At 39.0% G+C, this 19,355-nt stretch overlaps 2 protein-coding genes across 2 annotated transcripts in view; one reads left to right on the top strand and one right to left on the bottom strand.

Annotated features, from left to right (window-relative positions):
- CCDC80 (coiled-coil domain containing 80) overlaps window positions 1–8,576 on the top strand; it is a 74,814-nt gene extending 66,238 nt beyond the window's left edge. Inside the window, exons 7-8 of the mRNA XM_075196375.1 lie at window positions 6,393–6,473; window positions 7,334–8,576. Of these exons, the coding sequence (XP_075052476.1) occupies window positions 6,393–6,473; window positions 7,334–7,683 (431 nt within the window). The 3' untranslated portion in view covers window positions 7,684–8,576. The remainder of the gene's footprint in view (window positions 1–6,392; window positions 6,474–7,333) is intronic.
- The window catches only part of SLC35A5 (solute carrier family 35 member A5), a 315,996-nt gene that overhangs the window by 275,785 nt on the left and 20,856 nt on the right, over window positions 1–19,355 (bottom strand). The window lies entirely within an intron of this gene.

The raw sequence follows: 19,355 nt of genomic DNA, 5'->3' as shown, positions 1-19,355 counted from the left end.
ATCAATTGTATTCAGTGCATCAAATCACCAATATCCCTTAACAATCTGTAACAACCATTTTGTTACTGTATGTGAGTGATTTATTTCATATTTAAAAAACAGATTCTAAATAATAAAAAAATTTTTTTTTATCACCAATACAATATCCAAAATAGTAAAAGGATAGGATTGCTGCCAATCTAAATAAGGTTCCCAAATCCTAATCATATACCATCCATAAAAAACATAACATACTATGCAATCCACTTGTATAAGTAAAAGATATCTAAATGATAAACGTTTTCTAATGAAATAAAAAAAAAACTTGAAAAATAAATATATAATGTATTGGAGGGAGAGATTCAATTGCTGGCGACATGGCGCGCGGACATCGTACTGTGCACATTGCCGGCAATTATGGTAGAAATTTCCGCTCATTTTTCGGTGCAAGGAAAAATGAACAGAGAATTCAGCCAGAACATCAGCGTGATTTGTCTCCAAGGACGTTCCAGGGACACTTCACGCCGAACTGAATCTCCCCGTTGGAATTAAAAAGAATAAAATAAATTGACAGAACTAATAATTATAAAAATAATCAATAGACAATATATTAATAAACAATATCTTTCATTCCCATTCCTTTAGAACTCAATGGGCTAGTGCTGAGTTGGATGCATACTCCTCCTAAACAAGTTCTAAAAAGATGCATGTAAAATTGTGTATTTAGCCCATATAATGAGCCGGAGGCATCTCAAGATCCATGCAGCTCTGCATCAATGGCATAAGTATCAGATTTACGTCAGACGTCTTTATACCCAGATACATTTACACCCAACTTGGTCATAAGCACAGAAAAAAAAATGTAACATTTCTTTAGATGGAGAAAAACGGATTCACTATAACGTTTGATTTAAATAAAAAAAACCTCTAGTATGCCAAAGGTATAATCTTTATACAACTGAAAGTAGCAAAAATGAATTCTAAAATATGTCCACAAAATCATATAATACCGGTATGATCAATAAAGACAGCACTATCAGATTCAGAGGCGAATCCGAAATCAGAAGTGGCTAGCTAGTGGTAGCACCATCATCCCCACCAGTGTGTATTTTCAGTAGCCCTCGAGTACCCAGAAGTGATATGGCGACTGACAGGCATATCTGCATCTCCGTATCTCTGTGCAGGTCTGCCTAAGTTTGTAATTATGAGAACACATCCTGTCTGTACTCGTTCTGCGTTTGAATGTCCTTTCCCTCCCTCATTCTGCCTTTCTAAGCGTAAGAAGGCGCAAGTGTCAAATCTGCATATGTGTATTTTGCATGATGCTATATTCAGCATGAGACCCAATGTGTCTATATGTTACTGTTCATTGGAAAAAGTCAACAGGCCTGATTCATTAAGGAAAGGAAAGCAAAAAAACTGAGCAACTTGGAACCTTGGCAAAACCATGTTGTTTTGGAGGGGAGGTAAATTTAAAATGTGAGGACAGATTTATAGTTGAGGTAGGGCATGTCCTAGATCAATTTTAAATTTCAGTGTACAAATAAGCTATCAAGTATTTATTTGTGTGCTACATGAGAACAGACAGTATTTATCTAATGTGCAAAATAATAAACTAATTTGCACCCCTTGCATTGTAAGATGGTTTTGTCCAAGAAAACATACTCATTTTTTTTGCCTTACTTTCCTTAATGAATCAGGCCCAGCGTCTCTATCTGATATAAAGTAGGTCTCCTTAATTAACAACTGCTCATTTGCATGTGCTCTTTGGAAAGTCCTCTACTTGGCTGTACAGTCCTCCAGCCCTCTGCTAGGCTGCACAGTCCTCCAGCCCTCTGTTTGGCTGTACAATACTCCAGCCCTCTGCTTGGCTGTACAGTCCTCCAGCCCTCCACTTGGCTGTACAGTCCTCCAGCCCTCTGCTTGGCTGTACAATCCTCCAGGACTCTGCTTGGCTGTACAGTCCTCCACTTGGCTGTACTGTCCTCCAGCCCTCTGCTTGGCTGTACAGTCCTCCAGCCCTCTGCTTGGCTGTACAGTCCTTCAGCCCTCTGCTTGGCTGTACAGTCCTTCAGCCCTCTGCTTAGCTGTACAATTCTCCAGGACTCTGCTTGGCTGTACAGTCCTTAAGCCCTCTGCTTGGCTGTACAGTCCTTCAGCCCTCTGCTTGGCTGTACAGTCCTCCAGCCCTCTGCTTGGCTGTACAGTACTCCAGCCCTCTGCTTGGCTGTACAGTCCTCCAGCCCTCTGTTTGTCTGTACAATCCTCCAGGACTCTGCTTGGCTGTACATTCCTCCAGCCCTCTGCTTGGCTGTACAGTCCTCCAGCCCTCTGCTTGGCTGTACAGTCCTTCAGCCCTCTGCATGGCTGTACAGTCCTTCAGCCCTCTGCTTGGCTGTACAGTCCTTCAGCCCTCTGCTTGGCTGTACAGTTCTCCAGCCCTCTGCTTGGCTGTACAGTCCTCCAGACCTCTGCTTGGCTGTACAATCCTCCAGGACTCTGCTTGGCTGTACAGTCCTCCACTTGGCTGTACAGTCCTTCAGCCCTCTGCTTGGCTGTACAGTCCTCCAGCCCTCTGCTTGGCTGTACAGTCCTTCAGCCCTCTGCTTGGCTGTACAGTCCTTCAGCCCTCTGCTTGGCTGTACAGTCCTTAAGCCCTCTGCTTGGCTGTACAGTCCTCCAGCCCTCTGCTTGGCTGCACAGTCCTCCAGCCCTCTGTTTGGCTGTACAATACTCCAGCCCTCTGCTTGGCTGTACAGTCCTCCAGCCCTCCACTTGGCTGTACAGTCCTCCAGCCCTCTGCTTGGCTGTACAATCCTCCAGGACTCTGCTTGGCTGTACAGTCCTCCACTTGGCTGTACTGTCCTCCAGCCCTCTGCTTGGCTGTACAGTCCTCCAGCCCTCTGCTTGGCTGTACAGTCCTTCAGCCCTCTGCTTGGCTGTACAGTCCTTCAGCCCTCTGCTTAGGTGTACAATTCTCCAGGACTCTGCTTGGCTGTACAGTTCTTCAGCCCTCTGCTTGGCTGTACAGTCCTTCAGCCCTCTGCTTGGCTGTACAGTTCTCCAGCCCTCTGCTTGGCTGTACAGTCCTCCAGACCTCTGCTTGGCTGTACAATCCTCCAGGACTCTGCTTGGCTGTACAGTCCTCCACTTGGCTGTACAGTCCTCCAGCCCTCTGCTTGGCTGTACAGTCCTCCAGCCCTCTGCTTGGCTGTACAGTCCTTCAGCCCTCTGCTTGGCTGTACAGTCCTTCAGCCCTCTGCTTGGCTGTACAGTCCTCCAGCCCTTTGCTTGGCTGTACAGTCTCTCACTGTCACTATACAATACTGTCATGTTATTTTGCAATGCATGTGGAGCACACAGTTGCTTACGCTGGTAACTACAGATGCCGCAGGGTGCTAAATGTCCCAATGTGTTTTGTCCTTCTATGGACTTCTTGAAGGGTGGTGCCGTTACCCTCCTCTGGCTCTTCTTATAAAAGGTACATAGATTATAGATGGAAGCTGATAAACAAGAAAAAAAGCTTCAACTTTTATAAAGGCATGTGTTCCTATGCAACCGCAGAATGGTTTGATATCTGCTATGAGATAGAGTGAATATATATAGACATGAGAAACAAACACTGGAAAATTACATTCAGTTGACAAAATAAATGGAGATGAGCACACGGCTTATAGTTTGATATTAAAGACATACATATAAAATATGACCTATGATAATTGTAAGCAGGGAAAATAAAATGTTGTAGGAGGTCTTGCTATAAAATCAGTATATACAAGTTGTCCCTGGAGTTTAGAGATGAAGAAGAGTAGTAAGATGGCTTCTAGGTTCAAGTGAGGTTTTCTGTTATATAGAGGTGATTAGAGGATGTCTTAAGATAGCCACACTCCCATAGTAACATTGCTGCTGATACTGGGTAAATGGCCCAATAATACCATGTGTAAAAACTAACCCCAATAATAATCCAAAAGAATGGATCAGATCATTATTGGGCATGTTTATAGATGCTATCCTCCAAGGGTGGCACGGTGGCTTAGTGACTAGCACTTCTGCCTCACAGCACTGAGGTCATGAGTCATGAGTATAAGAATAGCGCAGAATGCATGCTGGTTATAATCAGTTAAAAGGACATTATCAGGTTTGTTCTTTGCTTGTAAATATAAAGCATGGTCTGTTATTAATGTACAACAATAACATTTCAAGGTGACATTTTCTCTATTTATTTGGTTTGAAATCACTGTGTGTGTACTTTGTTTCTAAAAGACTAGTTATGTCTCACTTTGCAATTTATTTGATTCATTTTTGTTCATGAAACTGGACTCAAGCTACCTATGCTGTTGACTACAACATCAGTGATTAGTGAAAATTAGCTGCAGCAGGGGGGAGTTTATAAAAGGAAAAATGCAGACAAAGGGGTATATTTACTAAACTACGGGAGGAAAAAAGTGGAGATGTTGCCTATAGCAACCAATCAGACTCTAGCTATCATTTATTTAGTACATTGCACAAAATGACTGCTAGAATTTGATTGGTTGCTATAGGCAACATCTCCACTTTTTCAAACCCGCAGTTTAGTAAATTAACCCCAAAATGTGTTAGGTTTTTTCTTGTCTGATGGGGGGTATGGGCACATTTGTGTGTTTTTTTTTGTTTTTTTATTACATGGATCGTTGTGTGAATATAACTGTGCTTACCCACAGCAAAAGCACCTGGATGGTACAAAATCCATTGCGTTGTCCATATACAGTAGCACATCTCCTATTTACCGGAACCTGTAAAAAACAGAACAGTCCTTTCACAGGAAGTATGTGGCTCTACAGCCACATAATAATGGGCAGCACAGTGGCCTAGTGGTTAGCACTTGTGCTTCACAGCACTGGGGTCATGAGTTCGATTCCCGACCATGGCCTTATCTGTGTGGAGTTTGTATGTTCTCCCTGTGTTTGCATGGGTTTCCTCCGGGTGCTCCGGTTTCCTCCCACACTCCAAAAACATACTGGTAGGTTAATTGGCTGCTATCAAAAATTGACCCTAGTCTCTACCTCTCTGTCTGTATGTATATGTATATGTCTATGTGTGTGTGTGTGTGTCTATATTAGGGAATTTAGACTGTAAGCTCCAATGGGGCAGGGACTGATGTGAATGAGTTCTCTGTACAGCGCTGCGGAATTAGTGGCGCTATATAAATAAATGATGATGATGATGATGATGATGATGATGATGATAATAACCAGGGAATACCACCGTAAATACAAACTCTCCATCCCTAGACTCTTATCTAACTATCTCATCCAACAAAACAAATTTGGGGATCTATAATATAGGTATATTGTACTATTATAAGGCAATTTAAATTATTTGGGGATTTACAATGTTTATTGGAGTTTTAGAATTTAATTTGTAATATTTACAATTATTGTGGATGCTGATATTATTTTGGGTGGGGTCTCATATGTATTTGGATTAATTACCATTAATATATCATTTTAATTTTGGAGCTTTATATTAATTTGGGCAACTAAAATTAAATTGGGGGAGGTCAGGCCCACATCCTGCTATTCGCCCAGGGCACAGTGTATTTTGAATCCACCACTGTGTGAATGCACTGTGCCCACTTTCTGACATGAGAATCAGTAGTACCTGGATGTAGGATCCCCAGTTGCCCGCCACTGTTCTAAACTAACAGGGTAAAGTTTCAAAATGTGTACCCCACACCTATCCTGCTACTAAGAGAACATTTGGAACAGAGGTGTGGTTCTGTAAAACAATGGATGTAGTTATGCCAATAGTTGCAAAAATTTCAATGACAGTACACAACACAAAATAACAATAGGTTGACCTGTTGTGGGAACAGATATTTCAATGTCTTTGTTCCTCTTGCCTATCTCTCCTACTGCCTGCGCTCTAACGGTCCTGTCAACACGTTCCACCCCTCATCATATATACTGACAGCCAGAAAACTAGTTACAATATTTGACCATCAATAAAAAAGGTACAATACATGTATGGTTTGAGCTTGAACAGCACTTGTAGCATTATTTTTAGTTCCTGTGCCTTGTGTCCCCTAGACTCCACAAAATATACTGTTTTATACTTTTCTAGGATTCTATACATAACATTATGTAAACATCTTTGAGAGAATCTTTGTTGATATGTAATTTCAGCCACAGCTCATTATTCCATGTTTAATTCGTCAGTTGGTATCATTATGTCTATGGGTGTGGTTTAACAGTGCAAGCAAGATGTCATTTGTTTTAATAAATCAAATTATACAAACAATACAGTAATTTGTTTATATACAAAATTGTCTAATTTGTGTACTTCATTTTTAAAGTGTTTGAAATGTTTTTACACATAAAGCTACCAAAGTAGTGGTGATTATAGTATATGTTAAACATTTCTATTTTTTTCAGGACTACGGCACATGGCCATTTTGAAAATGGTTGGCATTGGTATTGACGGTAGTGGAGTTTTAGAATTGTTCCCAATCAATGGTAAGAAATGAATATAAACATTTTCATGGATTTATTTTTATGGATTTCTGAAAGGAACTTTATTTAGTAGACAGATAAGTTCTTTAGATCCTCCTCTTTAAGTCTTGGAACTTAGGGTTCTCCAGAAAAGGGATTTTTTTCTCTAATTTAGAACACTTTTACTAAATTAGCCTAAAGTACATACATATAAATACTACCTCTGTATTACCCTGTACTGTCACTATCATTCCCGCCCTCATTAAATTCTTTACCAGTGCGCCTTATGACTGTAGGTGGAGGTTTTAGATGACCATATCTGTGTGTATGACATAATCAAAAGACAATAACAATTATTTACCATTTTTTACTTCTTTTTTTTCCTGAATTTTCAAGATAACAAGTTTGAGGATAACTGAACGTAACAGTTCATAGGCGAGCCCCATGTAGAATGTGTGTAGGGGGCCGTAGGTGCCATTCTTGTCTCCTGGGCCCCCGCTCTGCTCTCAGAGGAAAACCAGTTTGGTAAAAAATATTAGTGAAAGCAAGAAGGGATCACAGGTACAAACCAAAGTCAGTACATGGATAATCAAGCAGAGACATAGCCAAGGATAAGCCAGTTGGGTAAAAGAAGTAGGAAAATCAAGGTGAGATCACAGGTACAAACCACAATAATCAGGCCAGGGAAACTGGAAGCTTCTGCTTAATTAGCCCAGTGCTTTATCTGACAGGTCACTGATAGGTACAGTTTAATCTCAATGATTAATATGGAATCCCAGCAACACAGAACCCAGGGTTTAAAGCCTGGATAGGTTCAGTATCTGACTTACTTTCCAATTAGCCTGATCTAATATTTATTGAACAATTTGTGGTTGTCATTACAGGAAGTTCCAGTGTTGAAAGAGAGGATCTTTCTTTCAACTTGGTGAAAGATATAAGAAACTATTTTCAGATTAGCCCAGAATATTTCTCAATGCTCCTTGTTGGCAAAGACGGCAATGTAAAATCTTGGTACCCTTCCCCTATGTGGTCCATGGCAATTGTGTATGATTTAATTGACTCTATGCAACTCAGACGACAGGAAATGGCCATTCAACAATCACTGGGAATGCGTTGTCCGGAGGATGAATATGGAGGATATGGTTACCATGGTTACCCTCACCAAGGATACGAGGAAGGTTATCAGGATGATTATCGACACCATGAGGGATATTACCATAGATATCACGACTAACACAATGATCAGTTACCAATGACAAAAATATTTTCAATAACAAATTGAATATGTAAATTATATTTGTATTTTTTTCCCGCAGCTATAAAGACAGTGTATATTTTTACTCTGTGTGTGTTTTTAAGAAACTGAAGTGGGCCAAGACTGGTGTGTAATAATAATTTTAACTTTGCATCACTTTTAATTGACTTTATTCTTTTCATATGAAGATATCGTTCAATGTATTTATTGGAAAAATTATACAAAATGAACATTCATAGACATCTGTGAAGTGGAGACCATACTTGTATTATCTGATAGTCACCTTACAAACCCATGTGCAGGCCCCTCCATCACATGATCATTTTAAAAGGTATTTTCCTTGCATGTATTTGTTTTTATTAATGACTTTACATTCGCAGTTTTTATTTTCCTCTAAGATGTTCACAATTTGTAACTCTGCTTTACTATAATGAATGACTTGCTGTCTTTAATGGAAGACCTTAGCTGAGAAATGTTAAACAGCACCTATCATATACACAAAAGGGAGGCAGCATTTTTTTGGGCTGAACCAATATACATTAGAAACCAACCTATGAAATCCCTCATCAGCCTTACGATAAAAGTCACAGGAGTAAACTACCAATTTACCTTGAAATTCCACGATAATGTGGTCGTTTGCCATGGCTCTGGTTTGTAAGGGTCATACATGCATTCATTATTAAGTCCCTCAGTGATGGCTACAAGTAAATTCAAAGGCTAAATTCCAAAGAATATTGGTTCAACTGACACAATGGCTGCTTCCACTGTGTGTAGATGACAGATGCTCTTCAAAGCATAAATTTAAGCACTTTTATATTCTATGCGTCAACTACATACCATTTCTTTTATTAGAAAGGATCATGTTTTGTTCATGTGGTGCCTTTGATGTATATTTTTTTCATAGTAGATTTGTAGACTATTATTTGTAATGAAGCTTTATCATGCATAAATCTCACAGATTATCTCATCTGCTTCATTGTCCAGTATCATTTTAATTCATTGATCTGCAATTGCCATATGAAGACTTAACTCAATTAGACATTCCATCCTAAAATTATATGTATTAAAATAATAGTGGTCTCCATGGGACTCAGCTCCCTATGCAGTGAATGCTTGGGCAATCATGTTTTCCATGTCTCCATTTAATGTGTGTGCAAGTGAAGTACTTCCATGTGATTATACTGTGCCAAGCTGGCAGGTGAGTAGAAGTGTTTATATAGATTGATTCACAGAAGAGTTATCTCAAAATTGTTCACACAACCAGGGATAAATACACCACTGTGGTTATGATAAGTCACTTAAATGGCTTTGTAGCATGAGATTACATGAAACATGGACAAATGGTTTGGTGACATGAGTGATATTCTTTGTGCTCCAGCTGCTCATGTCTTGGTTTCCCATAGTTGTGTACTAAATTGCTGGCCATACATGCACAGATATTGAAAATTTTGAAAATATGGTTGGCCCACAATCAGCTTGTGTGTGCGGACATCTTCAAACAGCTGTAACAGGACCTGTCTAGTCTGGCTTCATCCATTGTGCTGAGTAACTGGATCTGTCTTATATGGCGGCCAAAGTTGAAAACAATTTAGTCACTCAAGTTTAGGCCAAACAGCAGGAATGGCCTGTGTGGCATGTTTATCTGTAGCCTTCTCATTCACTTCAGGTTAAGCAGGAAAGTCATATTTCTAACCATCAATAACTTAAACTGGGAACTTTGATTAAAAGACATCAAGAAAATCAAACAAAATGAATGTTATTGTAACAGTAACAAATAGCCATGGAGACAACAAAAATGTACAATACAGCCATAATAAAAAAAATGGAGTATCGGCTTATCAAATTCTCATTCAACAGTATGTGCATTATATGCTTATCTAGAAGAGATTCTTCTTTTAAAATATTAAACCTCTTGTTCTGTGAATTTATTGTTTTCAACAAAATATTCAGAAGGCAGCATTGTAGCACATTTCTCAAAAAAAAGTTTTGAAATAAAGAATTCCATGTGCAATGTAGTATTTACCAAACCAATAAAGACATTTTTTTTTTATTTCCAATTAAATCTTAGTCTTGTGTTTTTTTTTACTCTAACAGTCTAATCAAAAACTGAAATTATCAAGCTATTCTGTATCAGGTTCAAATGCTCAAGTTGGATGTATACGGGTTACAGCACATCATAATAGGGTCTCCAGCGTATATTGTCAGGAGGGTAATTACCTCCAACTTTCCCAGGGTTTCTCAGCTGGTAAAGAGTTCCTCGGGATGCTGTTGCTGTTGTAATAATGGTGGAAGAAGAAGCCAATCTAACATAAGTGAAAAGAAAGGTTAGTACAATGATAGAGGGCCATTTGTTGGGTGTCCACAATCTGAGAAAGCCCAGCATTGAACTTAACATGAGTACCTATATGGGATAGACCCTTAAGGCACTTCATCATCACCATGATTGTTTATCTATAGGAGGCCACAGACTCCGTAGTGCCGGACAATCATCTTATGACATACATCTTGCACATATCAAATACATGAATATAATAAACTATACTAACAGATACATGAATAGTCATGAGCGAACAATTAAAGCTACCAGTTTGAATTCCCTGTGTGTGAGTGAACAGACAGCAGAAGATGCAGCTTAAGACATAACATAGGTGGACAGACCCGAGACATAGGGTGGAGGGTTTACAATCTAGAGTGAAGGGGTAATGAGAGACAGTAGGTGGAAGTAGGACACAAGTTGCTGTGGTGGACAGAGGAAGTAGAGGGAGTGGACATGAAGGTCTAGGAGGGGGTACCGTAAGCAAGCATGAAGAGGTGAGTTTTGAGGGAGTGTTTGAGGGATTGTAGATTGGGGGGAGAGTCTGATAGGGTGAGCAGCACAGGAGAAATCTTGGAGTCAGAGAAGGTTATGTAAGGGGAAGAGAGTTAAAGATTAGTATTGCCACAGCATTCACAATGAAATGTAGGGGGAAAAGGCAGGTGAAGGGAAGTGAGGAGGAGGTTACAGTTGTCAAGGTGGGAAATAATGAAAGATTGGACCTGGGTTTTAGTTGCTTCCTGGGTGAAAAATGGACATATTTTGGCAATGTTGCAGAGTAGGAGATGACAAAACTGCAAGAGAAACTGGATGTAAGAGGAGAAGCACAGCAGGGTATTCAGGAGGTCTTTACCAACAATGACGCATTAGTAAGACTGCAAGTGGAGGATCCCAGCAGAACCTATCAATTCAGATAGCACATACGGGACACACCTGAGCCTTTCAGCTTGGAAGCAGCTTGGTGTCCTTTCACAGTCCAGGTAAATCCGTTCCATTCCCATGGGTAAAAGGAAACCAAGAGCCTCAGGACATTACTAACTGTAAGCACACCTTACTTCTCAGAAGACATATTGTAGAATATATAAAGTCACTCACTGAAAAACTGATATTTCTCTTACTGGCGACTCTTTTACTTCACTAAAGTTCTAGGAGTATCATCTACTTTAGCCACTAGAGGTCCTCATCATATAATACCAACTGCATCAACTACTAAACTCTTGAAGTATCTACATATCTGCCTCCGTGTGGCTACCTGCATGACTTCTGTTTAATTATTAAACATCTGACTAAAGAGGTTCTCCCAGCCTTCCGGGCAAATTCTTCTTAATTTCCTATATAATTAATACCTGCTTTTCAACCTGTGTCCAATACGTTGATGTTTCTTTTGAGGATTCAACCATGCAACCCAAAAAGGGTTCCTCTAATTTAACAGACAGGACAAAGCTTCCTCTCAACAAAAGTCACCATCTTATCCTCAAGCCTCCATAGAATAAGATAACTTGTAAACGCCAGCTCCATCATTGAAGGACGATATCCTGACTTTAAAGACCTCCATTACAGACTTAGAACAATCTCTTGAGTCCCAACTGGGAAAAGCAGTCTCATCTATCTAAGCAGACATTTCATCTCTTGCAGCCCGTACCATATATGCTGGAGTCTCACCAAAACAACTTCCAAAAGTTCCAACAAGAAACAGACAGGGACCTGGATCACCTTAGCAGGGAATTAGAGGATCTCAAGAACAAAAGCAAGGACCTTAAAAACAGAGAACAACAAAACAATATTAGAATTAGGAAACTACCAGAAATCATCATTCAGGATAATTGGGAAACATATCTTCGGGGTCTGTTCTCTGCTTTGACTCCTGATCTTAGCCCACGTGAGATACAAATAGAAAAAGCACAAACCTTCCATTCTAAACCAAGGAATTATGAGCCATCACACAATGTTATCATTCAGCTTCTGAGTTTCAAAGAAGGAGCGTATTATGCAATCATGCCAGGGGATACCACACATCCTATATGAGAAAATATCCTTACCTTTAGACTATGCAATGGCAAACCCAGTAGATGTAGTCCCAAAAATAAAATAACTAAGTGGGTGCATCAAAATTTATGAGAAATTAATAAATACGCTAATGTAGTATCTTTGAGAAAGTCACTTATGAGTGACAAAATTTGACAGAGTGAGATAATGATCCATCAGAAAACCTTCACCAACGTTACAGTGGGCCAGAGATATAATTATATGTGCTCCACACATCAGTAATTGTGCACGGGATTGGAACAATAATATCACGCTGGTATAACCTCCTGTTTCCTCCCTGCAAATAAGATCTGTGCGTTTAAGGCGAATATTAATAAAGGCAGGAGACATTGGGCTGTATTAAATGAAATGAGGGAATGAGAGTTCCCTAATCAGCGCCCTGCTTCATCACTGAATGAGGAATCTATTCACCAGATATTTTTAATAGGAGAGGTTTCGTATATGCAATTGTATAATGCGTTTTCCTATTAGCAATATTTTGAATCATCTTTGAATATATTTATATACAAAGTAAGTGTCATGAATGCCCAGCCTGTCTCAGATACAGCAATCTGAATGGCTGGCCGTGACTGGCGTCTCCTTAGTCACTTAGGAATGAACACACCTTTTCTGCCACCACAAAGGATTTATTATGGTGTTCTTACGTTCACCAAAACCACTTATTAACGTTTCACACTTAAATCACATACACATGTAGCATTAGCCTCCCTGGGCTTCGTAAATTCACAAAGAACCACAGAGAATACATTAGATTAATTTTATTTAATCTGAAAAATTAAGTTTCAGAAATAAAATAGGAAATAAAACCAGAGTCACTACTTACTAGATAATACTTGGTGTGTGTGAGGGAACACAATTGAGGAGTATTGGACATTTCAGTCTTGATAGACCCCCTCATGAAAATGCACAATGTAATGAACAAAGCAGAAGATTTTAAATCCTTTTTCCACATAACTTTCACCCCAACCTTTGGAGGTTAGCTGTCAATCAGGATGAAGTGAGCTATGGATATGCTGAGATCTGGAATGTTCACAGGGCCTGATTTCTCACCTCTGCTCGTTCTTTGGCAGGTTAGGTCCACATCCGCTGCGTACAAAAAACTCCTCAGAGATGCCTATTTCTCCCTGGTCTGGGTAATTTCAACAGATTATTGACACTTGCATAGGTTCAGACACATGTCATTTAGCAAAGCACACTTGAGATTACATTACAAGGTTACATACAATATACATTGTAATACATGAATTCAACAGAAAATAGCTAAAGTTGTATTTTTTATTGAATCTTTTGGATGTTACATATGTTATATGTTTTAAATAAATTATTATATTGATTTGTGCAACCCAGGAGTATTATGGAACGAAATCTTTTATCTGCCATATTCTACATAAGAATATGTATTCATTTCACATAATTTCTGGTGCCTACAATTGGTTATTTTTGTGCTGTGATTTAATAGGGGAGGTGGCTACCCTCCTCATTGGGGAGAGACAACTAAGAATAGGTTTGATATTAGAGGGATCAGAACATCGATATTCAAGTTAGTTTAGCACCTAGGAGTTTTTAATGTGTTTTATAGTCACAGCAATAAACAGTGAATACACACTGCATAGGATACACCTGCTCACAGGATGCTGGTAAATGACAGTTCTGAGTCTAACCTAAGATAGATGAGTGACATCACAAAAGTTATTCATGAGTCAGTGACATGGTCAAAAATCATCCTGTCTACATTTTGTAACTAAATAGAAGGAAATTACATGTCTGGTTTGTACACTGTTATGGTCACTAACACGTTTCAGATGTGTTCAGACAGCAGTGTTTAATCCTGGAATCTGTTCATTAACCATGAAGGTTATAAAATCAAAAACAATTTTCCAGTATTCTGTACAAGTGGATGTTCCTCAAGGAGATGAAAAATGCTGAGATTCATTGCACAATTGCAGGCTTCCGCCACTGAAAAGGGGCCAGATATTTTTCGGTCAAGCCCAAACATTGGTATTTTCATAATATACACATTTTGCTACAACGTCTATGCAGGGATTATCTTAATTGTCTTTTTCAAAACCTGTCTGATTTATGTATTACAGATTGTGCCCAAAAGACCATTAACAAATTCCAATTGCATCTGGATTTACATATTTTTATATTATTTATGTATTATAAACACATAAAGGCTCCTTCACAAATGAGCAAACCCACAGAAAAAATTATCTTTTGTGACATCGCACACCTACTTTTGTGCAAATACACCTGGTTTCTCAAGTAAAAACAAACATTATGCATAATAAGACTATTTAAATGGGATAAAGGGGGGGGGGGACAGTCGTATTTAGGGAGGGAGCTGCCTGCTTTGCAGTGGGGCACAGGCCTTTTTCCCTCTGCAAGCAGACTTTATATTTCTACCATGTTCTCCTAAAGTGTTGGCAGGTTGAACTCTGGAGTCACTTTTGTTTATTTCCACCAGGTGAATTTTCAGGTTGATTTGCAAACCTTCAAAGCTAGATGCAGTTGTTTCATGAGTCAGTTGTAAGGACCAGGAGTGGACATGCATCTTAAGATATGTATTTATGTGGTGAGAAAAAAGGTGCACTGCATCTAGTAGAAGTACGTGACCTGACCACATTTGTTGCTGTTCATAAATGAGACTTCGAATGTCTTCATTCTGCATCAGTTTGGTGATGGTTGGGTAGAAAGAGGGCCTGCATTAGGGGACCCTATTCCCTCATCTTCACACTCAACACCTTATTGCCCATAGTGTTCCCAACCTGAGCAGCTATCAGGCTATTCTACCATGACAACAGCTCACGTGTTCCTGTCGTGCACTTGACCTCAGGAGTTTGTGCAGAGCAGGAAACAGGAAGCACGGCTGCAGGACCCGGATGTAGAAATTGCTGCATTGAAAAGAGTTGTTTTACTTTGTATACTTGGCATACTAAATGTGGCTCTGTACATGACATTGCTCAGGACCATAGATTGCAAGCTTCTGAGCAGGGCCCTCTTATCTCTCTGTCTGTATTACCCAGTATTGTTTTATTACTTTGTTTGTTCCCAGAGCCATAACTAGACATTTTAGTTGGCTGGATCCTTGAACATTGCAGCTCAGTTTGGAGAACAGATAGTTACTATTCATCTCCTGGAAAGTTGAGCAATGGCTAAACACTAGGCTACCCTAATCCCAACCAGCCCAACATTAAATGATTAACCTTTTTTTACATTAAACAAGTCTAGTTCCACCCAATCAGCCCCGGAGATTAATTAATTGCATTTACATTTAATAAATATATTTATTTTGCCCCCATATAGCCCCAATATTAAATTAAATTAATAGCACCCACATTTACCATTCATGCTTCCTTCTCCCTAAGCAGACTGACATTAGTGTTTACGTTCAATATATAAGCCTCCTTCTCCCCACCAGCCCCGACACTAAATTAATAGTATTCCCATTTAATTAACAGATAGATTTCTCCCACTACCAGCCCCAACATTAAATAAACAGCATTTCCATTTAGTAAACAGACTTATTTTGCGTCACCAACCCCGACATTAAAATAATAACGTTCACATTTAATAAACCGACCGATTTCACCCCTTACCAGCCCTGGCATTAATAGTTCAGTCCTCTGAATCTTCCTTTGTTCTCTTCAGAACTCTCCCCCATTGTTTTCAGCCCCCCAATTCGTCCCTGCTCCTAATGTTACTCAAAGGCCTTATGAAGAGAGTTTGAGAGATCAGCTTAGATCCCCAAGCGAACCTTCTATTCCATTCTAAAGAAAGCACTGGAGATAATCTGGAGAATGCTGTACTCATCATCAACCCCACATTAGAATAATATTAAGCTGTTAAAAAAATCATCCTAAAGTGTCTTGCACCCTGACTTTGTCTCAAACTACACAATTCTACTAAGAACTCAAGGATTGTCTATCCTAAGACCAGATTTACTGCATGCTACAATATTTTGATAAGATGCCTGCACACCATGATGGATAAGAGGGCATCATATATATTAAACAAAAATGTATACAAGGGACCGATCTGACAAGTTTTACTTATGAACTTCATTTCTATAGACTTGGCTCCAAAATGTTCCTGCGTCAGTCTCAGTACAGGAGTCTCGCATCCCTACTCTGCAACTTCCTGCTTTCCTCCATTTACAGTGACAAAAATGGTCAGGTCACTGCCTCCCGCAAGACCGGTACACTCATCCCTTTCTACTGTGAATGTTCAGATCATCTAAATGGGTAATAGTCAAGGTACACACAGACAAGTATTAGATGAAGATTGAATACAATAAGCAGTCCGACTCTAGCTAAACACACAAGGACTGACCTTGCACATCAGGGGAAGATGGCAGGTATGTTATAGTCATTGCCTTTAGCAGGGCTCTGATTATTTGAATGCCAGCAGAGATAATAAAACTATTAATTGGTTGCCTGCACACACTACAGCTTACATCTGTTAAGTCAAACAAATCTTGTCTAACACCACAACTAATATGGCTGCAAAACTTTTACAAGCAATATCAGAAGTAATATTTGATTACACCATTTTTCCAAATACTGCTTTCTGATAAAGATGTACTGCATCTGTTTACTGAGCTTTGTTTTGAAATGAACGCCTTAGCAACATCCAAGTCTTTTACTGTGTTTTGCATTACTTTAATCATATTCAAAATTCCTTTCTAACAGTTCACTGACTTAACCCTCTAATCAGTTCATAGCCGGACTCATGTTCTATGGTAACTAACAAAACTGAGGCTCACAGTACTGCTTTGTGCTATTTATTTTATGCTGATTATATTAACATTTTGTGCAACAAACATTTTGTTCTTTTTTACAGCTTGATCCCTATTTTCAAACAAATGTTTGCTTAAATGCTTTAGTTGAGCAACACTGGTAAAACTTGAAGTGTGTGATATAAAGTTCATCATCATTAGTAGAATGAAATGTTATTCAATGTGTAAGCTTTTGTTAAAAAGGATATTATTCGAAAGAAAAAAAGGTAATACATTATGTGATGGAATAAAATAGTAGAGTGAGTCACTACAGAAACAATAAAATGTGCTCCTTCTCTCCTATAGGAAGCAGGGGTCATTGTACTCAGTGGTCACTGTTACCAGACCTCTTATGTAAAAATAATATATCATTCCCCAAGTCAAAAAGTTGGAGGGTATCCACACATCATGGGGCGTTGCCATGGGTCATGGGTGTGTCCAGCACCATTCCCCTTCACTTAAAACACCCCATTCACTGCTAGTTTACTATGCAGAGCACATACCTCCTAACTGTCCCGATTTAGGAGGACCGGAAGGTTGGGAGCTATTATATATAATAAATCATACTAAATGTTTGATTTGGATCAGTGGTTATGGTGCTTAAAATTAAAGATACAGCATTCCCTTAGCGCTGTCCACCAGACTACTGATTGCAGATGTAATCTGCTCCCCTGGATAGTATCCCTCTGAGTTACTTTAAAATTACTGTGAATACATCTATTTTACTACGGCGGTTTTCTAACAGGTGGGTGGTAAGCTTTGAACTAAGTATTCCCAGTTACTGCAGATCAGAAGCTCAGCTGGAGACTGTAGATGGTACTGTAACTTTTACTTTACTGTAGAACACAAATTTATAGGAACTATATTCGTAACAGCACTGTAGAGCAATGCCAACACAGTGAATGGGAAACACCTTGTCATGAGAAGTGCTTCAGAGCGCTTTAGGTATCAACACTTAGCATTCTCACAGTTGAGGGTGTCTTAAGCACTTCCCATGCAAGCAGGGAAACTGTGGTTACCATTTGTGTGCGACACTATAGGACCTATAGAACAGCACGTCTGGCTGGCTGGAAAAGAATGGGATTCTAAAATGCTGTGTGACACCAAAGTGCATAGGTCTTAGGATCCTGAGTCATATCATTAGTTCCACAGATGTCTGAAAACTGATCAGTACAGCAGCAAACTAACAGTCTAACGCAAAAAAAAGCCTTTAGTAAAAAAAAATAATAATAACAAGACTTTGAAACCCCTACAAAGGTAATCTGAAAACACAAATGGTATCACTGCAACAACAATATAATGTTAAAGACTTATTAAGATTTAAAACTACATGAACACAATTGGTGAGACTTTATATCAAGGAGTGCAGCCAATCTGTTCTTGTAAATAATGAAAAGATAAATGAATCTGGTCACAGTTCAAATACTTAGCAGCTGTTAGTTGCTGTCTATATGAACTCAGCAGCTAATCTAAATAAATGATTTAGCATATGTGCAATTGAAAAGGAAGTATACTCAATATTCTAACACAACATATTATGAAGAATCAAGTAAAGTGATACCTCCAGGTCACTAGAAACAGTGATCAAATACGGTTGCAGCTTTTATTGATGCACACACACATAAACATACAAATGGTGTATAATATAGAAGACTTTATATGCTCAGCATTTACACAAGAGTTGTATCCAAATGGTGTGTCAAGCTCTATCTGTGGACTATTAAGTAGAAGACAAATATGTGGTTCAAAGTGAATGTGACAGAACCAGAAATGGAACAGGTCAGATCTGCTTTTATATCACTCCAAAGCAGTGATGGGCAACAGAACCTTCACCTGTGGCCTCCCAACTCTGTCCTGCTTTATTGTCAGGCTTGTTATAGCTTATAGCACTTGTTTAAAATGCCTGCTCATACGTTGTTAGGGATAGGTATCACTTTCTTAATTAAACGTGTTGTTATAACTTATTAATGAGAAATGTGTGACCCTCTTGAAGGTTAGAGGGCCACAACATGAGGCCCTCAAAGTGTATCAGTTTGCCCATTGCTGCTCCAGTTTTGTCTAAACATTCCTGGTTATGTTTATCGAGTTCACTGCAATCAAACTGTTCGTAAACTGCTCCTAATATTCAGCTTTCACATGGATCATTGATCCCTACAGCTACTGCTCCTGTTTAAACCTAAATGCAGCTAAAATATGCTCACAATTATACTGCATGCTGTATTTCCACAAATGTTTGCATTTTAGTTATGGGATTACATGGACAGTTTGTAAGCCACCCATGAGTAATCATTGCATACATGGTAGTAAATATAAAATGATAATGAATACGAATGCATTATAAACTCTCACTCTGTAATCTAATTGGCTCCTCCTCTCCTATCCAAGCACATTTGAACAAAATGGCACCTTCATGTTGTTGTATGTTTATATTTGTAATAAATGAATTTTTTTCTCTCTAAAATAAACCTGTGGAATACAGTAGTGCCATATTAAAGTCTGAAGGGGTTTTAATCA

The sequence above is a fragment of the Mixophyes fleayi genome, chromosome 2 (genome assembly GCF_038048845.1).
Source record: "Mixophyes fleayi isolate aMixFle1 chromosome 2, aMixFle1.hap1, whole genome shotgun sequence".
Classification (NCBI taxonomy): Eukaryota; Metazoa; Chordata; class Amphibia; order Anura; family Limnodynastidae; genus Mixophyes; species Mixophyes fleayi.
Note: the sequence above shows the minus strand (reverse complement) of the source record. Positions and strands in the feature narration are given on the sequence as shown.